This window comes from Acanthaster planci, linkage group LG04 (genome assembly GCF_054643075.1).
Source record: "Acanthaster planci isolate LZ-2023a linkage group LG04, COTS_SCS, whole genome shotgun sequence".
Lineage (NCBI taxonomy): Eukaryota > Metazoa > Echinodermata > Asteroidea > Valvatida > Acanthasteridae > Acanthaster > Acanthaster planci.
Window position 1 is genome coordinate 22,868,987 of NC_141780.1, and position 22,237 is coordinate 22,891,223.

At 39.8% G+C, this 22,237-nt stretch overlaps 3 protein-coding genes across 8 annotated transcripts in view; 1 reads left to right on the forward strand and 2 right to left on the reverse strand.

Annotated features, from left to right (window-relative positions):
• Positions 1-765: 765 nt before the first annotated feature.
• Positions 766-11,730, reverse strand: LOC110983074 (uncharacterized). 2 transcript variants are annotated; one of them, XM_022241995.2, is made up of 13 exons: positions 11,636-11,727; positions 10,505-10,601; positions 9,025-9,117; positions 7,264-7,344; positions 6,911-6,979; positions 6,325-6,450; positions 5,242-5,301; positions 4,654-4,726; positions 3,971-4,040; positions 3,192-3,282; positions 2,603-2,697; positions 1,841-2,076; positions 766-1,400 (listed from the first exon to the last, which is right to left on the reverse strand). In XM_022241995.2, the coding sequence occupies exons 2-13, from the start codon at positions 10,592-10,594 to the stop codon at positions 1,207-1,209; spliced, it is 1,278 nt and encodes a 425-aa protein (XP_022097687.2). In that variant the 5' UTR covers positions 10,595-10,601; positions 11,636-11,727; the 3' UTR covers positions 766-1,206. The 2 variants fall into 2 exon arrangements, with proteins under 2 accessions (XP_022097687.2, XP_086991695.1); XM_087135569.1 differs by having other exon boundaries at positions 1,206-1,400; positions 1,841-1,993; positions 11,636-11,730.
• Positions 11,731-11,733: 3 nt separating this feature from the next.
• Positions 11,734-21,893, forward strand: LOC110983080 (uncharacterized). 4 transcript variants are annotated; one of them, XM_022242009.2, is made up of 7 exons: positions 11,734-11,815; positions 12,842-13,035; positions 13,608-13,749; positions 13,909-14,052; positions 14,502-14,659; positions 15,691-15,944; positions 20,647-21,893. In XM_022242009.2, exons 2-7 carry the CDS (start codon positions 12,874-12,876, stop codon positions 20,669-20,671), a joined length of 885 nt encoding a protein of 294 aa, XP_022097701.2. In that variant the 5' UTR covers positions 11,734-11,815; positions 12,842-12,873; the 3' UTR covers positions 20,672-21,893. The 4 variants fall into 4 exon arrangements, with proteins under 4 accessions (XP_022097701.2, XP_086991696.1, XP_086991697.1 ...); XM_087135570.1 differs by lacking the exon at positions 20,647-21,893 and adding an exon at positions 16,425-17,435; XM_087135571.1 differs by lacking the exon at positions 20,647-21,893 and adding an exon at positions 16,425-17,435 and having other exon boundaries at positions 11,781-11,807.
• Positions 17,298-22,237, reverse strand: part of LOC110983038 (uncharacterized) — a 31,278-nt gene continuing 26,338 nt past the window's right edge. For both annotated transcript variants that reach the window (XM_087135568.1, XM_022241907.2), the window contains 4 exons: positions 21,891-22,162; positions 20,396-20,541; positions 19,635-19,794; positions 17,298-18,939 (listed from right to left, as the gene is read on the reverse strand). In XM_087135568.1, coding sequence (XP_086991694.1) covers positions 18,908-18,939; positions 19,635-19,794; positions 20,396-20,541; positions 21,891-22,162 — 610 coding nt within the window. In that variant the 3' untranslated portion in view covers positions 17,298-18,907. The remainder of the gene's footprint in view (positions 18,940-19,634; positions 19,795-20,395; positions 20,542-21,890; positions 22,163-22,237) is intronic.

Genomic DNA, 22,237 nt, shown 5'->3' on the forward strand with positions numbered 1-22,237 from the left:
CACAGTGTGGATTGGCTTGGGTTTTCAGTCCCTACCTAATGATACAGGTTTTACCCACAATATTCTTAACTGAGGTTTTCATCCCACTGCTCACTGTCTCAACAGGTTTCTTCAGGCTTACAAGCTTCAGTGCCTTGGCCTCTTTTGAGGATTCCTTGGTTTCATTACCAGAAATGCTTAATTCAAGAAAGACAAAATGGGTTTTTCTACTTGTTGCGTCACATAGAGCGGTCATGAGGTCAACTCATTTCAGACATTCTACAAATGGTACAGGTTACCACTTTTGAAATTTGCTGTGTGATAAATGATGAAGCCGACTGGAATTCTGCCACAGGACTAACAACAGTCCTCAACTTGGCCAAGACATGGCCAAATGATCCATAAAATTGTTTTCACATCAAATTTCAAGGTGGCTACTACATCTATAGGTGGAAAGGCTTACGGTAGCGCCATGCGAAGGAATGTAACTCTTATGAGTATGTGTGGTTCTGAAAAGAACCGGGAGTATACTCAACGTTTCAGACTGCGTGCTCAGTCCGTCGTCCGTCAGCATCTCTTCAGTCTCCTGACGACGGACTGAGCACGCAGTCTGAAATGTTGAGTATACTCCCGTTTCTTTTCAGAACCACACATGCTCATAAGAGATACATTCCTTCGCATGGTGCTACCGTAAGCCTTTCCACCTATTGCTGTCTTTCACCATGAATAGCCTGAACTTAAATCCTACTACATCTACTACACAAAGTGATGTTCATGTCTGCAGACTATACTTGGCACTTCTTAGGCAAAGAGTATTATTCCCAGAATACAGCCACTGCATGACGTTGCATTGTCATGGCCTGACCAGTTTCATCACAACCTAAGATTACGCATGATAGAGTACATGAAGTGAAAATCTGGCATTACTCAGCTGGTACACTCATGTTTAACCTTACCAACGGATACATGTACGCCACATAATTTTCACACGCTTGGGCCAAAAGAGAGATTCACTGGCCAATTTCTGCTGCTTAATACATTTTTACCTAGCATCTGAGAAATGTTCACAGTATACAGGAAAGGTACTCTCATTACAAATGGAACATTTTGTTCCAACACGGCAGTTCTTAAGAGCAAATTATGAAGAGCAAATTACTTGAGATCCAAGACTCCTGTAGATACCTGGAACACATCTCCATCATTCCTACTTCAGTCACAGTCTTACTGTCATACACACATTTCATGTTTCCGTGTGGTACTTCGTTGCCTCAGTCTGGTGCTAATCAGGTATCCTTTCAGTGATGCTATACAGCCTAGAAGAGACAGGGTGATGATCAAGTACAACATACCAGACCAACCGTAGTACTCAGTAATTGCCCCTACGATAGGCCCTTGAAGGACGGTACCCAGACTCCCAAAACCTGCATACCATAAAAAATTAAGACAGAAAACCTTTCAAAAAGAAACTGCAAACATCAGTCAGGACATCTAAACAAGAATTGGATGTCTGCGTGCTGTTTTATGCTCTTCCTAGTATATCTAACACCATTCATATTGTGCACAATATTAATCAGATTATTACTAATTGCTATAAGTAATTCCAGATTTGGTTTAAAATTTTTCTTTGTAGAAATATGGCAATATCCAGATTGCTTGTCCATGGCTGGAAAGGACACATTTATGTATAGGAAATGTATAATGGCACTTGCTGGGAGGCTTTCATAGGCCTGCATGTACTTTCTAGACATAGCCAAGTATCTAGACATAGCGTATTCACTTAATAGTTGACCAAAGTGGCTTACCATCTCAACAGAAATGTAACAAGCAATTGTTGCAACTGGAATAGTAAAAGCTTACTAACCATTTACAAATCCTGAGACGGATGCTTGAATCCTTCGACCATCCATTTCCCCGATCTCTGAGGGTACAGATCCACTTAGGATGGGGTCTACGCCACAGTTGAAGGCCCCAGCTATCAGCATGAGAGTGACATTGAAGACTGCTCCCCAGGAGGCTGTGAGAAGAAAACAAACTAAGCTGAGGGTGGAAGCAAGGATGGCTAGACCGCTGCCAAGTAGCAACTGTCCCCTCAACAACCTGGAAAGAGAGAGTAAGAAAAGGTGCAAAAACTACTGCCAATTCTGAGATCAAAGTGTCCAATTTGTTTCAAGTAACTTAACATTATACTTGAGCTGGTTTTCCTCAAAGAGAAGTTTTTTATTCATAGCCCTATAAAAGTATTTTCTTTTCTTTGCAAGAGGTTAATAGGGTTCACAACTTCATCAAGACTAACAGCTTCTGAACATGAACACATCCTGGCACTTAGGCATCCATGCTTACTGGATTAGCAAAGAAATTCTGAGCGAAATTCTAAGAACGCAAAATGCTCATCATAAATATCTTAGCTTAGAACTTGGTCAATAGAGCCATAAAAATTGTCCTGCATGGTTAGCATCACCTTTTTGCAATGACACCGTAGTGTCGCGAAAATGGACAAGGATTTGAAGAACAGCATGACTTTTCCCTGCACTCTTTCCAGTAAGTTGTTATGTGCATGAACCAATTAATCTGCAGTTACTGCTAGACAGCCAGGGGGTACACAAAAGTTCTCACAACTTCTTACCTTTGAATTAAGCAACCCAATGATGCACTGCCTATAACTCCTCCAATCTCAAAACTTGTAGGGAGCATGCCCGATTCTGCCTTCCCATAATGCAACTACATGTAGAGTAGAAACAGTCATTTTATATCTTGCAAAAGGCATTTAAATGGTTTGTTTTTTTAAAACAGATTCACTTTTTCATACTTTTCATAGTAGGATTAGTAAGGACACAAAGGACTAACTACATAAGGGAAACATCTATTGGTACAAAAGTAGGATGGTTGTGTCTATTCCCTTGACTCTTAATATTTTAGAGAGGGGATTGACCATTCATCATCCCCTTAATTAGCTCAAACTTGTAAAATACCAAAATACCAGACTGTCCCAATTACTATAGCAAACACTTCAGTTGCTACCGCTATTTAACCAAACCAATACCAAACCCTGATAACTTTTCTACAATTGTCATTTTTCTCAGCCAACAAACCAACTGAATTTGACAGCTGTTCACTGGCAACAAAACAAGTGTTTGCAATTTTTAACTTCTAGGCTTTCAAGTGTTGCTCCTATACATGCACATATTTTTTTGGAAAAAAACGCGTATATTGACCTGTTGATGTAGATACATAGGCAGCCACATGAACACGCAGTATCGTACAATCTTAACACAAAACATTGACACTGCTACTTCTTTCAGCATTCTGCATTTAAACAAAAGAAGATTAAATTTCAAACACAGTACAAGGTAACTTTGCATTGTAAATATGTCATTGTTAATGAATCAAGTAATAAACAATATGTTGACCATAAACACTAGAAATTGTAAGTCCAAACATGTCAGACCCGTCCTTCTTTTTGTGCCACTCTTAAGTAGATATTTGGTCACAATATTTCAGTTGGTGGAAGTCATCAGTACCGACTGCATGACATGAAATGAACAAATTATGATACAGCCATTCTAACTAGTGAAAACTGACAAGAAATACATACATGTTTTCACAGCTGACCCAACCCAGCCACACACCTCTTAAAACACCCCCATGACCCCTACTATCTGACACATGCAGTCTACGTATTTTATGCCAGTTGAGGGCGTACTAGGTCATGGGTTAAGGGGCATTTTAGACAAAGAGGAAAACCCTTCCAAACCTACAAATAGGAAGCATTGTTCAAAAACAATAATTGAATGAGTCTAACAGCTCATCAGCCTAAGTCTGCTGAAGTTGTTGCTTATGAATTCAGAGGACAGGTGTAGTGAGCAGAAAGAAACTGGCTAAGAAACGACAGACCAAGAAATCATCCAGATTTTGCCAGTTAGTCTCAAACCAAGTCTGGTTCCTAATTATGATCAATTGACTGATTTCTGATGAAGAATTTGGATTGACTAACGGTGAATTCCACAGACTAACAAAGCTAGGTGTTGCAAGGGCTGGTTTTTCTGAAGTTGAAGACTCTAAATCTAAGAAGTAAATGAAAAACAAAATTAATTTAAAAAAAAAACAATTATATTAGAAAAACCATGAAATTTTAAAAGACAATGCATATTAAAAGTCCATCAAAAGACACAAGCGTTTTCAGGCAGCCAGTATTTTCATAGTTGCCACATTTTCAGTGTTCCTGATTCCTCCGTAGTTTATGTATATAAACATAAAATTGACAACACTGAAATTGAAGCAAAAAAAAGGTTGAATTCATGCACCTTAAGAAGTTTTTGAGAACATGAGTTGATGACATTACCAACGTAGTGTGCATTTCTCATTTACATCAAGTGTTATTCACTTCAGTCCCGTTTTATGGAGCTGCTAACCAGATATAAAGACTAACCAAATTAAAGTTATCTGCTGAGTAAAAAGAGGCAATATGTATCACATAAGTTTTTGGCTGGTCTTCTTTTATTGCTGAGTAAATATTTTCTATGCTTAGCAGTGCTAAACGGCTAGACTGCCAAAAACAAGTTTTGAAATGTACTACCTAGTAAACATGAAAAGGTGCCTAATCAATCATGGGGGGCTGATATTATCTAGAGAACCTGTCATATTGAATCATCATCTACATGTTACACAGCAACATACCTTTCCCTGGGATGGTGACTTGATAGTCTGATGGAGTGTGCAAAAACAGTAAAACCAGCAAGCCTAATCCGCTCTGTATAGAGGTCAAAGAGCAAAAAATGAACGAATGTCAACAAAAACACACATTGAAAAAGTATCAGACAAAACAGGAAGTTCAACAGATCAGTGGGGATGCGTACAGTTTGATCATGTCCGTGTCTAGTGTTGATGGTACCTGAAATGGCCTAACCCACTATGCATTTTGACTATCTGTAGGTATGAACAGAAATCAGTATGATGCAAACATATGACAGAGTGTAATTGATGGCAATAGGCACATACTGCATGCTTCAAATATTTACTCATTTAACTGAAAATTTGTTGAAAGTACTGTACTGTTTCACACATGTTATCAAAGTCCAGAAAGTGCCTGCTTTAGCCTAGTACAAGCTAAGCCTCACTTGAATGTAAAAAGGGTCAATTCAGGATGAATTCAACTGGAGCTAAAATCAGAGCTCATAACATAGTGCCAAAAAGATATACCTGAGAAATTTAAATTACCGGTAGCATTTCATATCAAGGTTTTTTTCAAATAAAGTTTTTACTTACAAGTAGCAATGATGGAATTAGGAAGGCCTGTCTCCAACCATGATGTGTCTGCAGGTGAACCTTGTAAATCATACAACAGAACCATAGCAACAAAGTTTATGCTTGCAGAATCTTCAACTTGTTTCTTGTCGTGAATAATAATTTACTATTCAACTTAAAGGGTCCATGCGGACCTCCCCGAACGAACAGCCATTTTCTTCTTTATGTTGTGCCTGGATATGTCAGTCACAGTACAATTGGTGAAAAAAATGAATAAAATGTATTGAATTATTGTTAATTACTGGTTTTCAAACACCCCCCTTTAAATCTCTAACAAACGGTGTGACATACGTTTAAGAACCAGCAAATCGTAGTCTGGTGCCATTTTGGCCGTCTGAAACCCAGAGTAAGCACGCATGGCTTCCTTTGCGGCAGCATACGTGGAAATATCGTACCCTTTTCCGTTCACGCTTCTCTAAGGCTCCTCTTCATTTTTCTGGTTTTTTTCTTGGACTTGGCAAACGCTCTGTATTATTATTTTTCTCTTATCAATTACTAAAATGACTTTTATTTACAGGAAATCTTCTTAAACGTATAATTTTCCAATTGCAATGATAAAAACTGCTTTTCATGGGCCCTTCAATGCATTTTTATCGGACTCTGCAGTCATTCTTTAGAGTATGATGTCTTTCCATGAGTGGTATGCTAAGCAGTCAGTAGTACAGGAGAGTTCACCAGAGGGCCTCTGCATCGAATTTGGTCACAGAGACCACATATGCTTTCCAAGTTATTTGAGGCAAAATTTACTATTTTGTAAGAGGAGGAGCACTGAGAATTTTAATGGGGGCTGGGGAACAAATCCCTTCCCCTAAAATGAAATAATCCATCCCTCTTCATCACTATCTTCTCGCACAATCATCCTGGTTATATTGCAGAACAATTATAAAATTTACAGCCAAGGATGTATGGCTAGGGTACCAGAAAGAAATAAACAACAGCTGCCTCAAAAAAAAATAGTATTGAGAAACTCTCCGAGGTGCAGAGACAACAAAGTCAATGATGAGACAATATTAAGCAAACAAATCTTTTCTATCCTCAACTTACTGCCAAAGCAGTTCCCAAGACTCCTCCAGCAAATGTACAAGTCCCCCAAATACCAAAGATTGCATTGCGATGTTGGGTGGTATACCAGACTCCTAGACCCTTGACGCAACTAGGCCAGGCCTGTGACTGAAGAGATGTGGGTACAAAAAGAGAAAAGCACACAGCACATTAGCTCGGCCTTTGAAGGTGTTGATCTAACATAACAAACAAAAGGAAAATCATATTTTTGACTACAAGTTGAAATCACAATACATATTTAACAGGTTTCTTAATTTTAGGTTATTCAATGATTTCACCGTGAAACTTACAAGCAATAAGGATAGACAATTGTGAACTAGTTGACAATCAACAAGAAAGCAAAGGTTGAACCTACCGGTATGTTCCATACAGGAATTGGAATTTTGGACGATTATTATGAAAAGCTTTCACAAAATGAGGTAAACTGAGAGTGATTGGTTGAGATCTAAGATCAAAGCTTCAATTAAATGTACATGAGCCAAGTAAGTTGCATTATTCTGTTGATTTACATGTATACATTCATCTAAACAGACAACATAAATATATTCAACATCACATGCCATCTAACCTGGGCAGCTCCATTGATGAACAAAAGGATAGCATGGACGTAGAAACTCTGCCACAAACCAAAAGATGCCTAAAAATAGAAGGAAAAGAAAACTAAACACTACAAACTGATTACATAAATGGTAGAAATCAAACGCACAGTTTATCTTTCATGTTCTAACAAACGATGAATGCTTTTGAGTATCAAATCCAAATTTCAAAATATTATCTTTGGTAGGTCAAACTGTTTAATACAAAATTGCATGTCATTTCTAGAAAGACGTTCTTTTTCCCCTGATTTTATTGAAACAGTTCCTTCAACAATTAAGCTATACAGTCGATCTAAACTGACTTTGCAAGGAAACGTAGATTTACCATAGATAGGGCTGATATCAAGAGGCAGACAGCGAGTGTCCTACGAGGACCATACTTATCAGCACTGGATCCAAACACAATCTAGACAAATGATAAAATCAAGACAGCACTTACTTCCAATTTGGGATTCTTTATCACCATTTCCACTTCATACATGAATCCAGACTCCATTTGTTTGTCAGAATCATGTTTTGTTGCCAAACCCTTTCTATATTCCACCAGTAGGCTAAGGGCATACCTAAAAGTGTACACAGCCCTAACGTCTTGCAGGATTTTGAAATTTTCGCTTCCAAATGTCTTTATTAAATTGCAGATTCAGGCTGATATATCAAGAAGACCCTCATAAAGGAATCAGGTCAACTCGCCCCCTGGCCGACTCGCCCCTTACTGACTCGCCCCCTGGCCGACTCGCCCCTTACTGACTCGCCCCCTGGCCGACTCGCCCCCTTACTGACTCGCCCCCTGGCCGACTCGCCCCTTACTGACTCGCCCCCTGGCAGACTCGCCCCTTACTGACTCGCCCCCTGGCCGACTCGCCCCTTACTGACTCGCCCCCTGGCCGACTCGCCCCTTACTGACTCGCCCCCTGGCCGACTCGCCCCTTACTGACTCGCCCCTTGGCCGACTCGCCCCTTACTGACTCGCCCCCTGGCCGACTCGCCCCTTACTGACTCGCCCCCTGGCCGACTCGCCCCTTACTGACTCGCCCCCTGGCCGACTCGCCCCTTACTGACTCGCCCCCTGGCCGACTCGCCCCTTACTGACTCGCCCCCTGGCCGACTCGCCCCTTACTGACTCGCCCCCTGGCCGACTCGCCCCTTACTGACTCGCCCCCTGGCCGACTCGCCCCTTACTGACTCGCCCCCTTGCCAACTCACCCCCTTACCGTCTCACCCCTTAGCATCGTACCCCTTTGCCAACTCGCCCCCCCCAGACGAGTGGCCCCCCCCAGCCGAGTCACCCCCTTGCCAACTCACCTCCTGGAAAACTCGCCACTGACTAAGTCGCCCCCTCAGAGGAGAGTCCGCTAGCTGGCTGAACCTTTAACCACATTTCTAAGTGACCTTACAGAAGGCAGGGTATTGAATTATTCAATAAACCGCTGGTTTGGGACATTAGCTAAATTTCAACTTTCAAAGTGAAAAAATGTGTCCTGGCGGAAGGGACACTGTTGAAGATATCAGAGAATTATATGCGCCTAATAATTAAACTTTATTCTAATAAAGTACGCTTACTTTAGTTAATGCTTTTGTTAAAGAATAAAACAAAGGGACACATGCCAAACCATCAAGACTGGAAAATAGTTTAATCACAATTCTGCATTGAACTTTTTAATTAAATTGAATTGGATAGTGCACGATTAAGGGGCAGTCTCTGTGTCCTTTCTCCGCAGTACGATTAAATTACTGACCCTTCCAGTGCAACAGAGCTGCACTTATGATATCACTTTGGAAACCAGCGGACTCTTCTCTGAGGGGGCGACTTGGTCAGGAGGCGAGTTTCCCGGGGGGCGAGTTAGCAAGGGGGTGAGGCTGCTAGGGGGCAACTTGGCTAGGGGGTGAGTTGGCTAGGGGGCAGGATGGTAAGAGGCGAGACGGTCAGGGGGTGAGTTGACCTACAATCCTCGTAATGATGCAGACATTGTGCCATCTGTACTGGACCTTAACAGTTTTTCTAATCAACAACATTAGGCATAACAATGTTATGAACATTGGGGGCATACTGAGTGTACATTGATCCTATGCCTAGATTCATCTCTACCTGAACTGTGGCATACGGAAACAGCATTGCAGTGTCCAACCATCCTAGCTCAGTTTTTGTCATTGACAACTCATTAGAAAGATCTGTCTTCACCTGTTCCCACAAAACATAAATAAAAACTAATCAAACACAAGAACACTTAGAAACGTTAGCATGAACGAATACTAGTTAACTTATGTGAACATGAAAACTACTTCAATATTACTTGCTCTGGTACCAAGATGTCATAATGCCAATGTTGATAAATAAAATTCAGTGGGACTTATGAAGTCATTGAGAATGATGCAGCAAACAAAGATGATTGGGGGAAAGAGAAATTGATAATGACGGCAACAGTGAATGTGTTCTCCCCACAAATTTGGAGAACTTTGCATGTAGGGACGTACGACCCTGTCCATGCCTGTGTTACTTTACATGGAATTACAGAGGTATAAAGTATTTGCACTGGAGTTCATGGCAATAATAATGAAGATTTGGTATGATGATTGTGAACAAAGATGACATAAATGCCACAAATGATGAGCGACAATCAGAAGACTTAGGTTGATTGTTGATGTGAATGGATGTAAGCCTATTAAGTGTTGATGTGAATGGATGTAAGCCTATTAAGTGTTGATGTGAATGGATGTAAGCCTATTAAGTGTTGATGTGAATGGATGTAAGCCTATTAAGTGTTGATGTGAATGGATGTAAGCCTATTAAGTGTTGATGTGAGTGGATGTAAGCCTATTAAGTGTTGATGTGAATGGATGTAAGCCTATTAAGTGTTGATGTGAGTGGATGTAAGCCTATTAAGTGTTGATGTGAGTGGATGTCAGCCTATTAAGTGTTGATGTGAGTGGATGTCAGCCTATTAAGTGTTGATGTGAATGGATGTAAGCCTATTAAGTGTTGATGTGAGTGGATGTCAGCCTATTAAGTGTTGATGTGAGTGGATGTCAGCCTATTAAGTGTTGATGTGAGTGGATGTCAGCCTATTAAGTGTTGATGTGAGTGGATGTCAGCCTATTAAGTGTTGATGTGAATGGATGTAAGCCTATTAAGTGTTGATGTGAGTGGATGTCAGCCTATTAAGTGTTGATGTGAATGGATGTAAGCCTATTAAGTGTTGATGTGAGTGGATGTCAGCCTATTAAGTGTTGATGTGAGTGGATGTCAGCCTATTAAGTGTTGATGTGAATGGATGTAAGCCTATTAAGTGTTGATGTGAGTGGATGTAAGCCTATTAAGTGTTGATGTGAGTGGATGTAAGCCTATTAAGTGTTGATGTGAGTGGATGTAAGCCTATTAAGTGTTGATGTGAGTGGATGTAAGCCTACTTAATCTAACGGTTGTCCCCCTTGCTTCCCGGCATTCAATGAAAATCAACAAAAAAAGATAAAATTACCAAAGGCATGTGTAGTCAAAATGTCATCTTTGTACATATTATGAGGGAATGATTTGCCTTTTATAAGGCATTTTGTCAAGAAATGTTACTCACAACAGCTAGTGGTTTCCTAAGCAAGTAGGTTCCTGCATATGCCATCCAAGTCAGAGCAAAGATGCATGCCTGATGATACTTCAATGGCATTCTTCTCCTTAAGAAAGAGGAACTTTTACTGATGCTTTAAATACTCAGAAACTTTAATTCAATTCGTTAAAACAGGTATGTGCACATACGAATTATACCGACGTACACCACAAATTTTTCCCAATGGTTACCTATTACCCATCAAAATGAAAGCCAAGCTATGATTAGTCATTGGAATGGAAGCAACTTGGGCCAATAGTAGTGTGGCTTTCATCTGTGGGTGATAGGAAAACAAGAAAGAAAAGATAAGAGTTGTGTTGCAATTGGTCAGCTGTCAATGATGCAGCTGACCTGTGAAAAAAGTTTGGTAACATTTGTCTTTCAAACGACTGCCCAAACTGTTTAGTGTCTCAGGTAACTGGATAATTTGCAAATATTTATGGATGAATACCTTTTTACAAATGTAAGTTTTGTGCCGCCAGGAGCCTCAGAAGATTTGCATTTGCGGAACAGGACAATCAATTGTACATGTACATGCTGCTGATTTTCTGTAGTATGGATGGGCAAAATGCTCAAGAATTTCACCATTTTAATGAGGATAAGGTGAATAAACCTCCCTATCTGACATCTAACTTCACCAAGAAGGCATGAATGAAATTTTGTTACACAAATAGCTATGATGGCAGAGTAAGCTGGTAAGTTGGCACAATCGAAATGCTTTCAAGGAGGCAGTCGGGCAATATTTTCATTGATGGGGTTTTTAAATTTGCGTCAATCTCCCCACACGAGGTGCAAACCTAATACAGTTGGAGTGATGTGTCCTCTGGATGCTTTGCCGACTATATCATACGGATACAGAAACAGCAAAAATGAAATGTGTTTAGGCTTGTAGTGGCACTTAAAAACCCGTGTAGATGTTGTACCGGGGTTTGTAACTTAATGTAAGTTATGAAGATAGGGCCAGAGTCTAAAACATGCAAGTAAAGAAAACTGTGAACAGACGAACGCCAAATGTGAAGGTAGAAATTATAATTATCACATAATAATGGAAGAAATAGTCTCAAATCGATATGAAGGCATATACCTAATATAATAACGTACCTGAGTTGCCAACAAAGCCATGAAAGCAGACGACGACTGTCAAATGCGCAACTTCCAATATGTGCCTGTCACCTACCTGAGCGCAGTACATGTAAGTTTATTGGTCACTCGACTGCTTGAGGGCGCCCCTCTCTGAACCGTGGCGGCTCCGTGGATTTGTTTGAATGAAAAGGTTTGAAAGTAGGTGTAGGTCCCTTTGCCTTTTGACATTTAGTAATCTGATTTAAATTTTAATGAGTTTTAATAAAATTTCGAGTATTTTGCCAAACCATGGCCAAACTAAGTAGTGGCTGTACGGCGATTTTTCGCCTCCAGTGCCCTGCTAGAGCAATGTTTTTACCTCAACTTTCACATTTAACCACAAAGAAATTTTATTTAAGTCTATCTATCTACATGTATCGATCATGTTTATCGATGCCCATGGCCGTTCTCGAATTCTCGCCAGCTATTGTCGAATGAGTCTGGTTTTCACAGTAAGTGGCGAAATAGGGGATCTGGCGACTATACGGTCACAGACATTAGCCCTAGCTCGAGTACGATTCACCTCTTGTAACATAAACATGGTTGGGCCTACTTTTGCTCAACCAGTCTGAGCATTGCCACCGACATCCCACCGTCATGACCGTTTCTGAATTAGAGTCTGTGGACTGAATTTCATGACACTGAAATCGTTCACAATGGCTGAACCGTACTTCCAGAACTGGGAGTAGGCCTAACTGCAGAATACCCTGCTACTCTAAAAATGACCCCTGCCTGGAATGACTGGTTATGTGGGTGCAAGGTGAAAATCCCTTGAGAAGAGTGTGACACTGACCTAGGTTGTATCTGGCTGTGAGGTTGATCGCTTGGGCTGGCGGGGTATTCTGCAATTGAGCTCAGAAGGGCCCAGGATTTTACAAACTGAAAAAGGCATAGCTGAAATTTTGCTATGGTGAGTTTGTACATTGCTATCACTAAGCATGGTAAGGTTCATAACAGTCTTGCAGTTCTGAAGTACATGAAGGCAACGTCAACATGTATGAAAGTCATTGTCAAGCAATGTTTGGCAACACTGGCTGAGGACAGTAGGGAAACATCAAAGTGCGCCACTTTAGGCATGTGAGGGGACTCCACTGTACTCGCCGTGTCGCACTTTACAAGCCACGTGCATGCCTCCGCTACAAACAGCAAAATGTTGTACATTTTGGTATTTCCTCTCTTTTTCAGAAACCACATAACCCAGCAGACGATTACTGAAGATGTGGGGCCCATTAGCTACATCCCGCCTACGACACAGTATCTTGGCTTCAGCAGACCGAGCCCCTGACTCATGTCCTTCCCTTTCAGCTAAGCTACCCTACTTGATCTTTAGCTGGGGAGTTGGACTAGTAACCTTCCCATCATGCCTTGGATTGATTCAGGTGATAAAGTACTCACAGTTACTTTGTTACTATTATCTAAACACATGACAGATTGTTACCGTTGTGATGAATATCAAGGATTTGGAAGAAGACAAGGTTACAAATCTGCTTAAATAGATCCTTTGCAACTGAAAAAAAGATAAAGCACACAATCCCTCGATTAAACTTTGTGCTACAGCCCAAAGGCGTGCTCTTTGTTCATGTAGGTTAAATAAATTAAGAGAAGAACATGACCATTTAGGAAAGATTTCCATGTCTCCTTTTGTGACCTCCAACAATGTTTACAAGTGTGAGCTGAAGAGATGATTCCTCAGGCAAATGCAGTTTGCCCCAAACTGAATGGAAAGTGAAATACTAGGTGAAGGGAAATCTGTTATGTTTGAGGGTTAGCATGCACTAGCCAGATACAGAAATCTCGCAGCCATTTATTATTTCACTGCAATCAGATGTAGTGAGACCTGTGCAAAATTTGACATATTTAACCCTCGCTGTTCTTCACCCTTCATAGAAGGATTAGAGAACAAGGGCTCTGTATGAGATGTTAACATATTTGTTCATCCTTGGCTGCTAAGGTGTTGGTGTTTCGTCCACTGCGGCTGACCTGTGCAGTGTGGGGTTCCAGTCTTCTCGGCCTGTGCTCCGTAGGTACATCTGGTCTGGCAGCCTCTGCAGTTACGACGGCCTGTGCAACCTATTTTTCCAAAATGAACACAGGTCAGTAAAAATTTCTGGGAAGTGTTCAATCATTTTGAAGATCTGATCTTTGGGGAGTTAAGGGTTCCAGTTTACACGTATATAAGAAGAGGTTTCCTTTCAGAAAAATAATCAATGATTTCTTCTTTCCACTTGCATATCCTTATTTTTTTTGCTCAGATTCATTCAGAGGCACTGTTTGTACCCATAAATATTCTGGATTTCGAGAGACTGCTTTGATGTATGGAGTCTGCTCGTGCATTGTCTTTCTGTGTCTTGGTGGACGGTTCAGATCTGTGCTTCCCAGTAGCTTGGTTCATCCAGGTATGTAATGACATTAGCTGAATGAACACAGAATGGACGTAGGAAGAAGAGAAATTTTGTAATTATAGTGATAGGTTTCAAGACCCATTTTAATTTTGTCTATTTGAAGACTTGAACATAGTACAGCGTTAGATAGAATTGAGATCATGGTGATATTGCCACTATCTTGATGTCAACAGGTTCTCATACATCAGGAACTGATCTCTGGCCAATGCTTAAGTTTGATTTCAAGTTTGATAAAAAGTTCCTTGCAACATGAAAGCTTTTGGACTTGTTGGATGTTATGGAAATTTCAGAGGTCTGTACTTTAATTTTGTCAATTTCATTTCCTTTATTTGGGATGTACAGCAAACTCTGTCTTTGAGGATATTTCTCATGGAATTTTTAATGATGGTCTTCTAGCATATTCAGTGTTAATGTTTTTGTTCTTTTCTGTTTGAATTGTCAAGGTGCCTTTGCCAGACATGGCCTCGCTGCAACTTTTAGTTATGCCACAACCAGAAAGAAAAAATCACTGCGAGCGACAGGCAAACGACATGGATGTCATACCTGTGGTAGGAGATGGTTTATCCAAGACTTCATTGCAGATCATCAACCTCCGCTAGCGGTAACTTCACAATCTTCAGAGTTTTTCATTATCAGTTCCCCCTTAAGTTTTCACTCATTCATGTACAAACATGCTTTTGATGTTAACTCTGTATGTAAACTCTGAGAATGTTTAAAAACAAGATTGACCAGAATGTAATAGTTTAAAATTGTAAGGGCCAGAAGTGTCAATTTCTTTGAGGATCTTTCTCAGTACTATTTCCAAAAGCTAAAATATGTATCTTGCACCTATTTCAAATTTTAGTTGATGTTAAGTTTACAATCGAACCTCATCAATAAGAGCACTATTCCTACAACATACTGCTTATAGCAAGCAAACCTGATGTCCCTATTCAGTGTTCTTTATGTTTTCAACTTCCTGTTATAACAAGGTTATCTACAAAGTCAGAAGGCCCTCTAATTGAGGCTAGACTGTATTCATTGGCTGTGTTCTTCTACACCATAATTAAGAAAAATAGTGAAAGATTGCTGGTACATTTTTGCAGCAGTGCTTTGAGATGTGATCTAGACTTTCAATTAGGGTAAACTGAATGTTTATGTGGATGCTTCTTCTCATATGAAGTTCTGGGCTTCAGTTACTGGCATTGTCTAAAATCATGTTTGGTCATAAAATACAACCAAATAATAATAATTCAGATTTATATTGCGTATGTATCCATGCTGCTGGGTGCTCAAGGCGCATCATTATCCCTGCACATTGGGCCCAAAACAACTGAACATTCCTCAAACTATCTCAGCTCCCTGGGGAGTATACTAGCCTGATGCTACCCTATCAGGCACAAACGGCTAATCCAAATCTACCCTGACAGGTATCCATTTACTCCTGGGTGGAGAGAGGCACATGGGAGTAAAGTGACTTGCCCAAGATTGCAACATGCTGCCAACAGCTGGATTCGAACCCCTGACCCTATGATCAGAAGCTACAAACCCTAACCTCTAGGCCACTTCCCCCCCCCCCAGATTGTGCCACCAAGAGCATGGAGGAGATTTTGAGATCCTACTTCTGATATTTTTCTCCAATTTTTGTGATAGGTAATCAGAGAGAGAATGATGCGTAAGCCCAAATGGTATGAGCTGTTTCACAAACAGTACCCGAAGCAAACCTTCTACCCACAATGTACTAGGTGCTCAGACATCCAGGGAGCACATCTGAGGACAGCAATCAGAGCTGAGCGTATCCTGCCCAAATGGAGGCACATTGTGACCCACCCAATGGCGCTGAGATTGTACCATCTCTATCTACCTCTACCATTCCTGATACCAGCCATCCAAAGCCTCCTTGTAATGTAAGTTGTCTGTGGCTTGTGCACTGTTTGTCAATTGAAAATGTCTGAAGCTCTAGCTAGTGACCTCCATAGATGTGTGTGATGTCTAGTCATAGCCAGGTCATTTGGACAGTCTTTAGCCATGCTTACACCCACTCACTACCTGCAAGAGACGCTAATCTAGTCCTTCAGTGAACCTTTCAGAGGCACTTTTCTGTGTGTGTTGTGGTTAGAGTTGTTGGGAATATTCATTGAAATTGTATAGAAGTCAAATGTTGCAAACAGCTGCCGATATGGAATGGACAAGAAAACATATCGAAAGGCAGACTTAAACTGTGGCCATTTACTTTTGTGGCACAGAATATTTTAATCAAGTCCACAACGTTCAATTTGATAGAACCTGAATGTTCCTTTTGAATATCAATGAATTTCACTTCTTTTGAGTAGAAAAACAATGAAATCTATTGTTAATGTTAAAATTTTTTGTTTCATCTTGAAAAGGTGCAACGCTGTAAATGCCTTCATGAGGGTTGAAATTAAAGGTGCAACGCTGTAAATGCCTTCATGAGGGTTGAAATTAAAGGTGCAACGCTGTAAATGCCTTCATGAGGGTTGAAATTAAAGGTGCAACGCTGTAAATGCCTTCATGAGGGTTGAAATTAAAGGTGCAACGCTGTAAATGCCTTCATGAGGGTTGAAATTAAAAGTGCAACGCTGTAAATGCCTTCATGAGGGTTGAAATTAAAGGTGCAACGCTGTAAATGCCTTCATGGGGGTTGAAATTAAAGGTGCAACGCTGTAAATGCCTTCTTGAGGGTTGAAATTAAAGGTGCAACGCTGTAAATGCCTTCATGGGGGTTGAAATTAAAGGTGCAACGCTGTAAATGCCTTCATGGGGGTTGAAATTAAAGGTGCAACGCTGTAAATGCCTTCATGGGGGTTGAAATTAAAGGTGCAACGCTGTAAATGCCTTCATGAGGGTTGAAATTAAAGGTGCAACGCTGTAAATGCCTTCATGGGGGTTGAAATTAAAGGTGCAACGCTGTAAATGCCTTCATGGGGGTTGAAATTAAAGGTGCAACGCTGTAAATGCCTTCATGAGGGTTGAAATTCTCATTATTCTTGTTATTCATTGTTTCATTCATTTTGGATTTGTACAGGTTAGAAAAACAGATTTTGTATTTTTTGTAAAAACTGAAAATTAGTGTGAGTTATGATAGCAATTCCTCATGACAGGGAGCAGTTTGGGTAGCATGGTAGTTAAGAGTATAAATTTTAAATGAAGATTAAAACTAAAATGACTATCTTCTCACAAGTAAAATAAGAGAGCAAATGCTAAAAGCGATTACAAAAGTTTTAGTCAAGCCTGGGAGAAAAAATCAAGCCAGTTTTCATTTTATTAAAAGATATCACCTTTATTTCAATGAAAATTAATGGCTCTTAAAAAAGTATAAAAGTCCAATGTAATCCAAGGATTAAAACAAGTTCAATATATCTATACTGTCCATCACACATATTATTCTGATTATTACATTCATTTATATTAAAATTATTTTAATTTAATGGAAATTTGAAAACACTGAAAGAATACAAGATCACACTTTCACTGCCACCAATACAAGTGTGTAAAGGCGGATTACATATAACATTTGAGAGTTTGCAAACAAATGATAGTTGAAACTATCAAATCAATCGGAATACATCATACATTAACTGTGAATATTCACTCAGCATTATATATTTACAGTATATTTAAACTTTTTGTGCCAGTACACAGAATTTTGGCACTGCAAAATAATGCAAGAACCTGTGAAATTAAAGCATCGTTTTACAATAGAAATGACAATATGATAATTCTCAACACATTGTGAATTGCATGGATGTTTTACAAGTAATCTGTAAAACACATGAAGCAGATGGCCAAGTTGCTTTCCAACACTCCCTGATATAGGAAACATGAATTCCACCAAGACAGGATGGAATAGCATGGCATATTTGTATACTCACTGGATTTATTTCAGTCATTACGGTACGTTTACTTGCAACCTACAGTTGGAAAATCTGGCATGCCTAGACAGGTATTTTCATAACTTGTTACTTGCCATTAAAGTTGGAATGGATGGACATGTCAAACTGACATTGCATCTCATTTGGATGTTACTTGTTCCTTCAATAGTAGATTTATTTTTTGCAACCTACTCCCCATCCCCCTGGAAACTTCCCTTTGTCATTTTGCTTCATTACTAATTATGCACTTGTCCATTTCATAAAGGATTTCTATAATAGGGCATTGTAAACATTTGGGAAAAGGGGACGATTTCTACCTCACCCTACCTTTAACAATTCCAAATTGAATAAAGCTAAATCTTGTGTCCTTTGGAAATTGTGTTGACACTCCTGGCATGATTGTGTACATTTTCAGGAATTGCAGTTTGGCTAGCTTTACTGATTTTAGGTTCAGCCATTGAATTTAAAAGAACTTTTACATATTACATGTACGTAAATACTATTCAATGTTTTAAAAATATTCAACATTTACACAGAAAATTTCCACTGCCTCTTTACAAACTAAAATAATAAAATACCAACAGTCTATATTTTCCATACATATACAAATACATTTCTTTAAAAATTTAGACTGTAAAGAGTTAGGGTAGAAATGTATAAATTAAATGAAGTTATTACAAAGTACTTCTCTGTGAATACAAAACTTACGGTGGAAGAGAATTGCCAATAGAGAATACACTACTTAGATAAACTGCAGTTGTAACATTAATAGACATCTGTTTCTTTCAACAGGGTCTCCTGTCATTGAAAATGCCATGTAATACATGATGTCTCCTGATGCTGCCTTGGTAGAGTTGAAAAATGACCCCACTTTATCCATACAGGAGGTCACTGTAATGAGTCATCAAGTCACAGCACCTCTCCAACCTTTGCAATACAGACGTACATGGAAGCAATCTTCTGAGATATCTCTGTTATCATCCAATTACTTTTCCTGGTGTTGGCACATCTAAACAGAAAAGAGAAAAAAACCAATGTAAAATATTTTTAATCAATCAGTTTAATCATTTTCAATGAATAGATCTTAAGGCATCATTTTAAATGGTCACATAGTACACTTACATGTACTTAAGTAATGTAATTTTCTTACATCTTAAAACACAGAAGCTTAATAAGCCACTTTTGCAAATCACAGCTGTTATCAGCTCATTAAAAATGCAATATAATATCATTTTCACAAAACCTGAAGCATAAAGAATACTATACATGCTATAAGAGACAGTTCAAACCAGACTTCTTTTTTTTAATGCAGAGCAAGAGCTTTTGTTCTCTTTGTGATTTGTGTATGCATGTGGCAAATTAATTCTAAAGATGACTGAAGAAATTGTCTGAAGTGGGATTTAAACCGCTGACATCTTGAATGTACTGTCTGCTCTACCAACTGAGCTACCCAGTCCTATATTGGAGGTACAAATACATGTATGGTGGGTTGTTATTCCTGAAGTTTAAACTGTCCAAATTTGAGACATGCATACTTGAAGTTAGAATACCAAACTAGCTTATTTGCCATTTTTCTGCTTTACACTGAGATTGAATCTTCCAAAGTAGATTTTTCACTGACCAATGTTTTCATAATTCTTGCATTCCACGAAACGCTACAAACCACCTGACCAGATTCTTTAAGTTCCAATTTCTATTCCATACCTTGGTTAACATGGAACTGAATGAAGTCAATATACTGTGAGATCCTGACATAGACACCTGGTAAGCCGGGTCTAGCGCATCCTTCACCAAAACTAGTTGCTCCAACCAAAAGCCATCTACCATCATCACCTTCACATACCAATGGACCTCCGCTATCACCCTGAACAGTGAGAAAACAGATTCCTGAATTTATAATAACACTTTCCTGGTTCCCTAAACTGTCTAGTTTGTGGTCTCTCTGTGCTATGGTTGGCCTTGTTTCAGACCTTACACAGCAGAATTTTTCTGGATTTAGTAGTATTTTTAGTGCTATGTCATTGGGATCTGTGCCAACTTTACCCTACATGACGACCAATAATACAAACGAAACAACTTACATTAATTGTAAAACAAAAAACTTTTGATAACCAATCAGTTTAATACTTTAATACAGCAACAAACATATCATAAACTATTATTATTCCAGTCAGTAAAAACACTTGTCTGGCAAGTGATCTTAGATCGGTGCAGTTTCTAAGGCGATTTTTGTACATGACAATTTCTCAGCTTGAGAGTCCAAGCAAGATATTGCAGTTTCACCGCAACATCAAAATAAGATCCCTCCTACTTTTTTGAAGAGAAACTAAATTGCATTTCTTTAGGGCTTGTTCGCCCATAATTGTAACAATCTCCTGTTGCTCTGAATATGAATTTGCTGTGATGTATATTTCATCTTGAATCTGAAGGACAGGTGTCCAAGCCCAATCTGATCATACGTGTACCTGGCATGAGTCACGACCACCTTCCTCATATCCAGCACAGATCATCTTCTCTGTAATCAGAAAGGAGTCCTCCAAGGCTGTGGTGCAATTCTCCAACGGCACCAGAGGGACAACTACCTCTTGAAGAATGTCAGGAAGTACAGTTCCTGAGGAGGAAATTACAATGAGAGAAATACATGGGGGTGGACATGATATCTCTACAGTTAGGTTGTACATTCTGAAGTAGTACAAATGTCATATTTAAATTTCAGGTGGTCCTTTTTTCCAAACTACTGAAGTATGCCACTTGCAACTGTGGGCTTCAGCATTCATAAAAGGAGGAGGGGGAGGTATGTGCAGTATTTTCAAAAAATGGAAGAGATCAAACATGGAGTTACTTTCTGTCCTTGCAGTTATAAAAAAGGATTCAGCATTTTATAAAAGGGGGTACTAGCATTTATAAAAGGAAGGTTCCTAACTAGAACTGAACCTCGACATGCGAGCTGGGCATGTTTTAGTGATAATCTTTGTCTTCAGAGTACATAACCACTTGCTGCTGGGGAAACCATTTTTGAGCACAAAGGCTTTATACATGAAGCCGAGAGCCCGAAACAGGGACAAAAGAGCTGGGCCTTGTAACAAAAGACTGTGCTCAAGACAAAAGACTAAGCTGCTGGGCATTACCGACATTTTTCACTCTCAATTGTGGAGATAATCCAGCCTTGTTTTGAAACGGTATACCACAGTTTTGGGCATTTAGTGCGAGCGGATTACCACAGGGGACAAAAGCACTCCACCATCGCAGCGATGACCCACACAACACCACTGCACGCTAATTTGGACCCTATTGAAAAGCGGTCAGCAGCGCACTGTGCCAGGTTCTTGAACAAAAGAAAGTTGTATAACACCGCACAATCTTGGCTCTTTTTACAAGGCTGCAGGCCTGGCTGAAATTCTCGGGCATCAATAGATTTTGTCTGTCAGGCTACAGTGGCCACCAGACAGTAATTCACGTGGGTGTAAACGTCCAGTAATAGAAATGATGAATTTTTAAAGATTTTTGAAAACTGAAAATCTTGAAATTCGCCCGTATGTGTGAACTGCATTTTTCCGACCACCCGGCAGCATGTGGTTAAGACAATTGAGAGTCAAAGAAAATCAAATCAGTAGGCAAAGATGGTGTCTCCCTAAAATGAGAGGTGATGGGTGTCTGCCCCCCGGTTGCTGGGTGTCTCCGCACCCCCGGATGTCCCCCCCCTGGATGCCTCTCCACCCCGGGTGTCTCCCCAGGTGCTGGGTGTGTCCCTCCCAGATCTGCTACTACGGTATGCAGTCAATTATTGAACTTCTTATCAAATGCCCCAAACAATTGAACAATGGGGGGAAACATTTTGCATTTGAAACAAATTTTACTTCAAAACTAAATTCACAACCTGTTCAATATCGTTTGTCCGTGAGGATATGGGATTGTAACTATATTTATTTATCCAGCATCTTCCTGGATGAGAAAACTTACTTCCTTCCACAGTTGTCCCCCAGCCAGTGGCGTAACATTTCTGGTACTTCTCGGTTTCATTCTGCACATTATTCAGACACACTGGTCGAATGTAGTCATTAAACTCTACAGGGGTCTCCAGTTTCAACAGTGCAATATCATTTTCGTAGTTGTAATCACTGTTAGGGTCGTAAAATGAATGTACGATGATTTCACTGACGGTCACCAGTTTGTAATTGGGTCCCAGGTTGGATAAGTTGAGAACGCCGATGAGGAGAGAATTAACAGCACCACTACAGAAACAGAGACAACATTAAATGGTTGGGATGGTTTCATAGAATATTAAAGATATGACTGAGTATGCACAA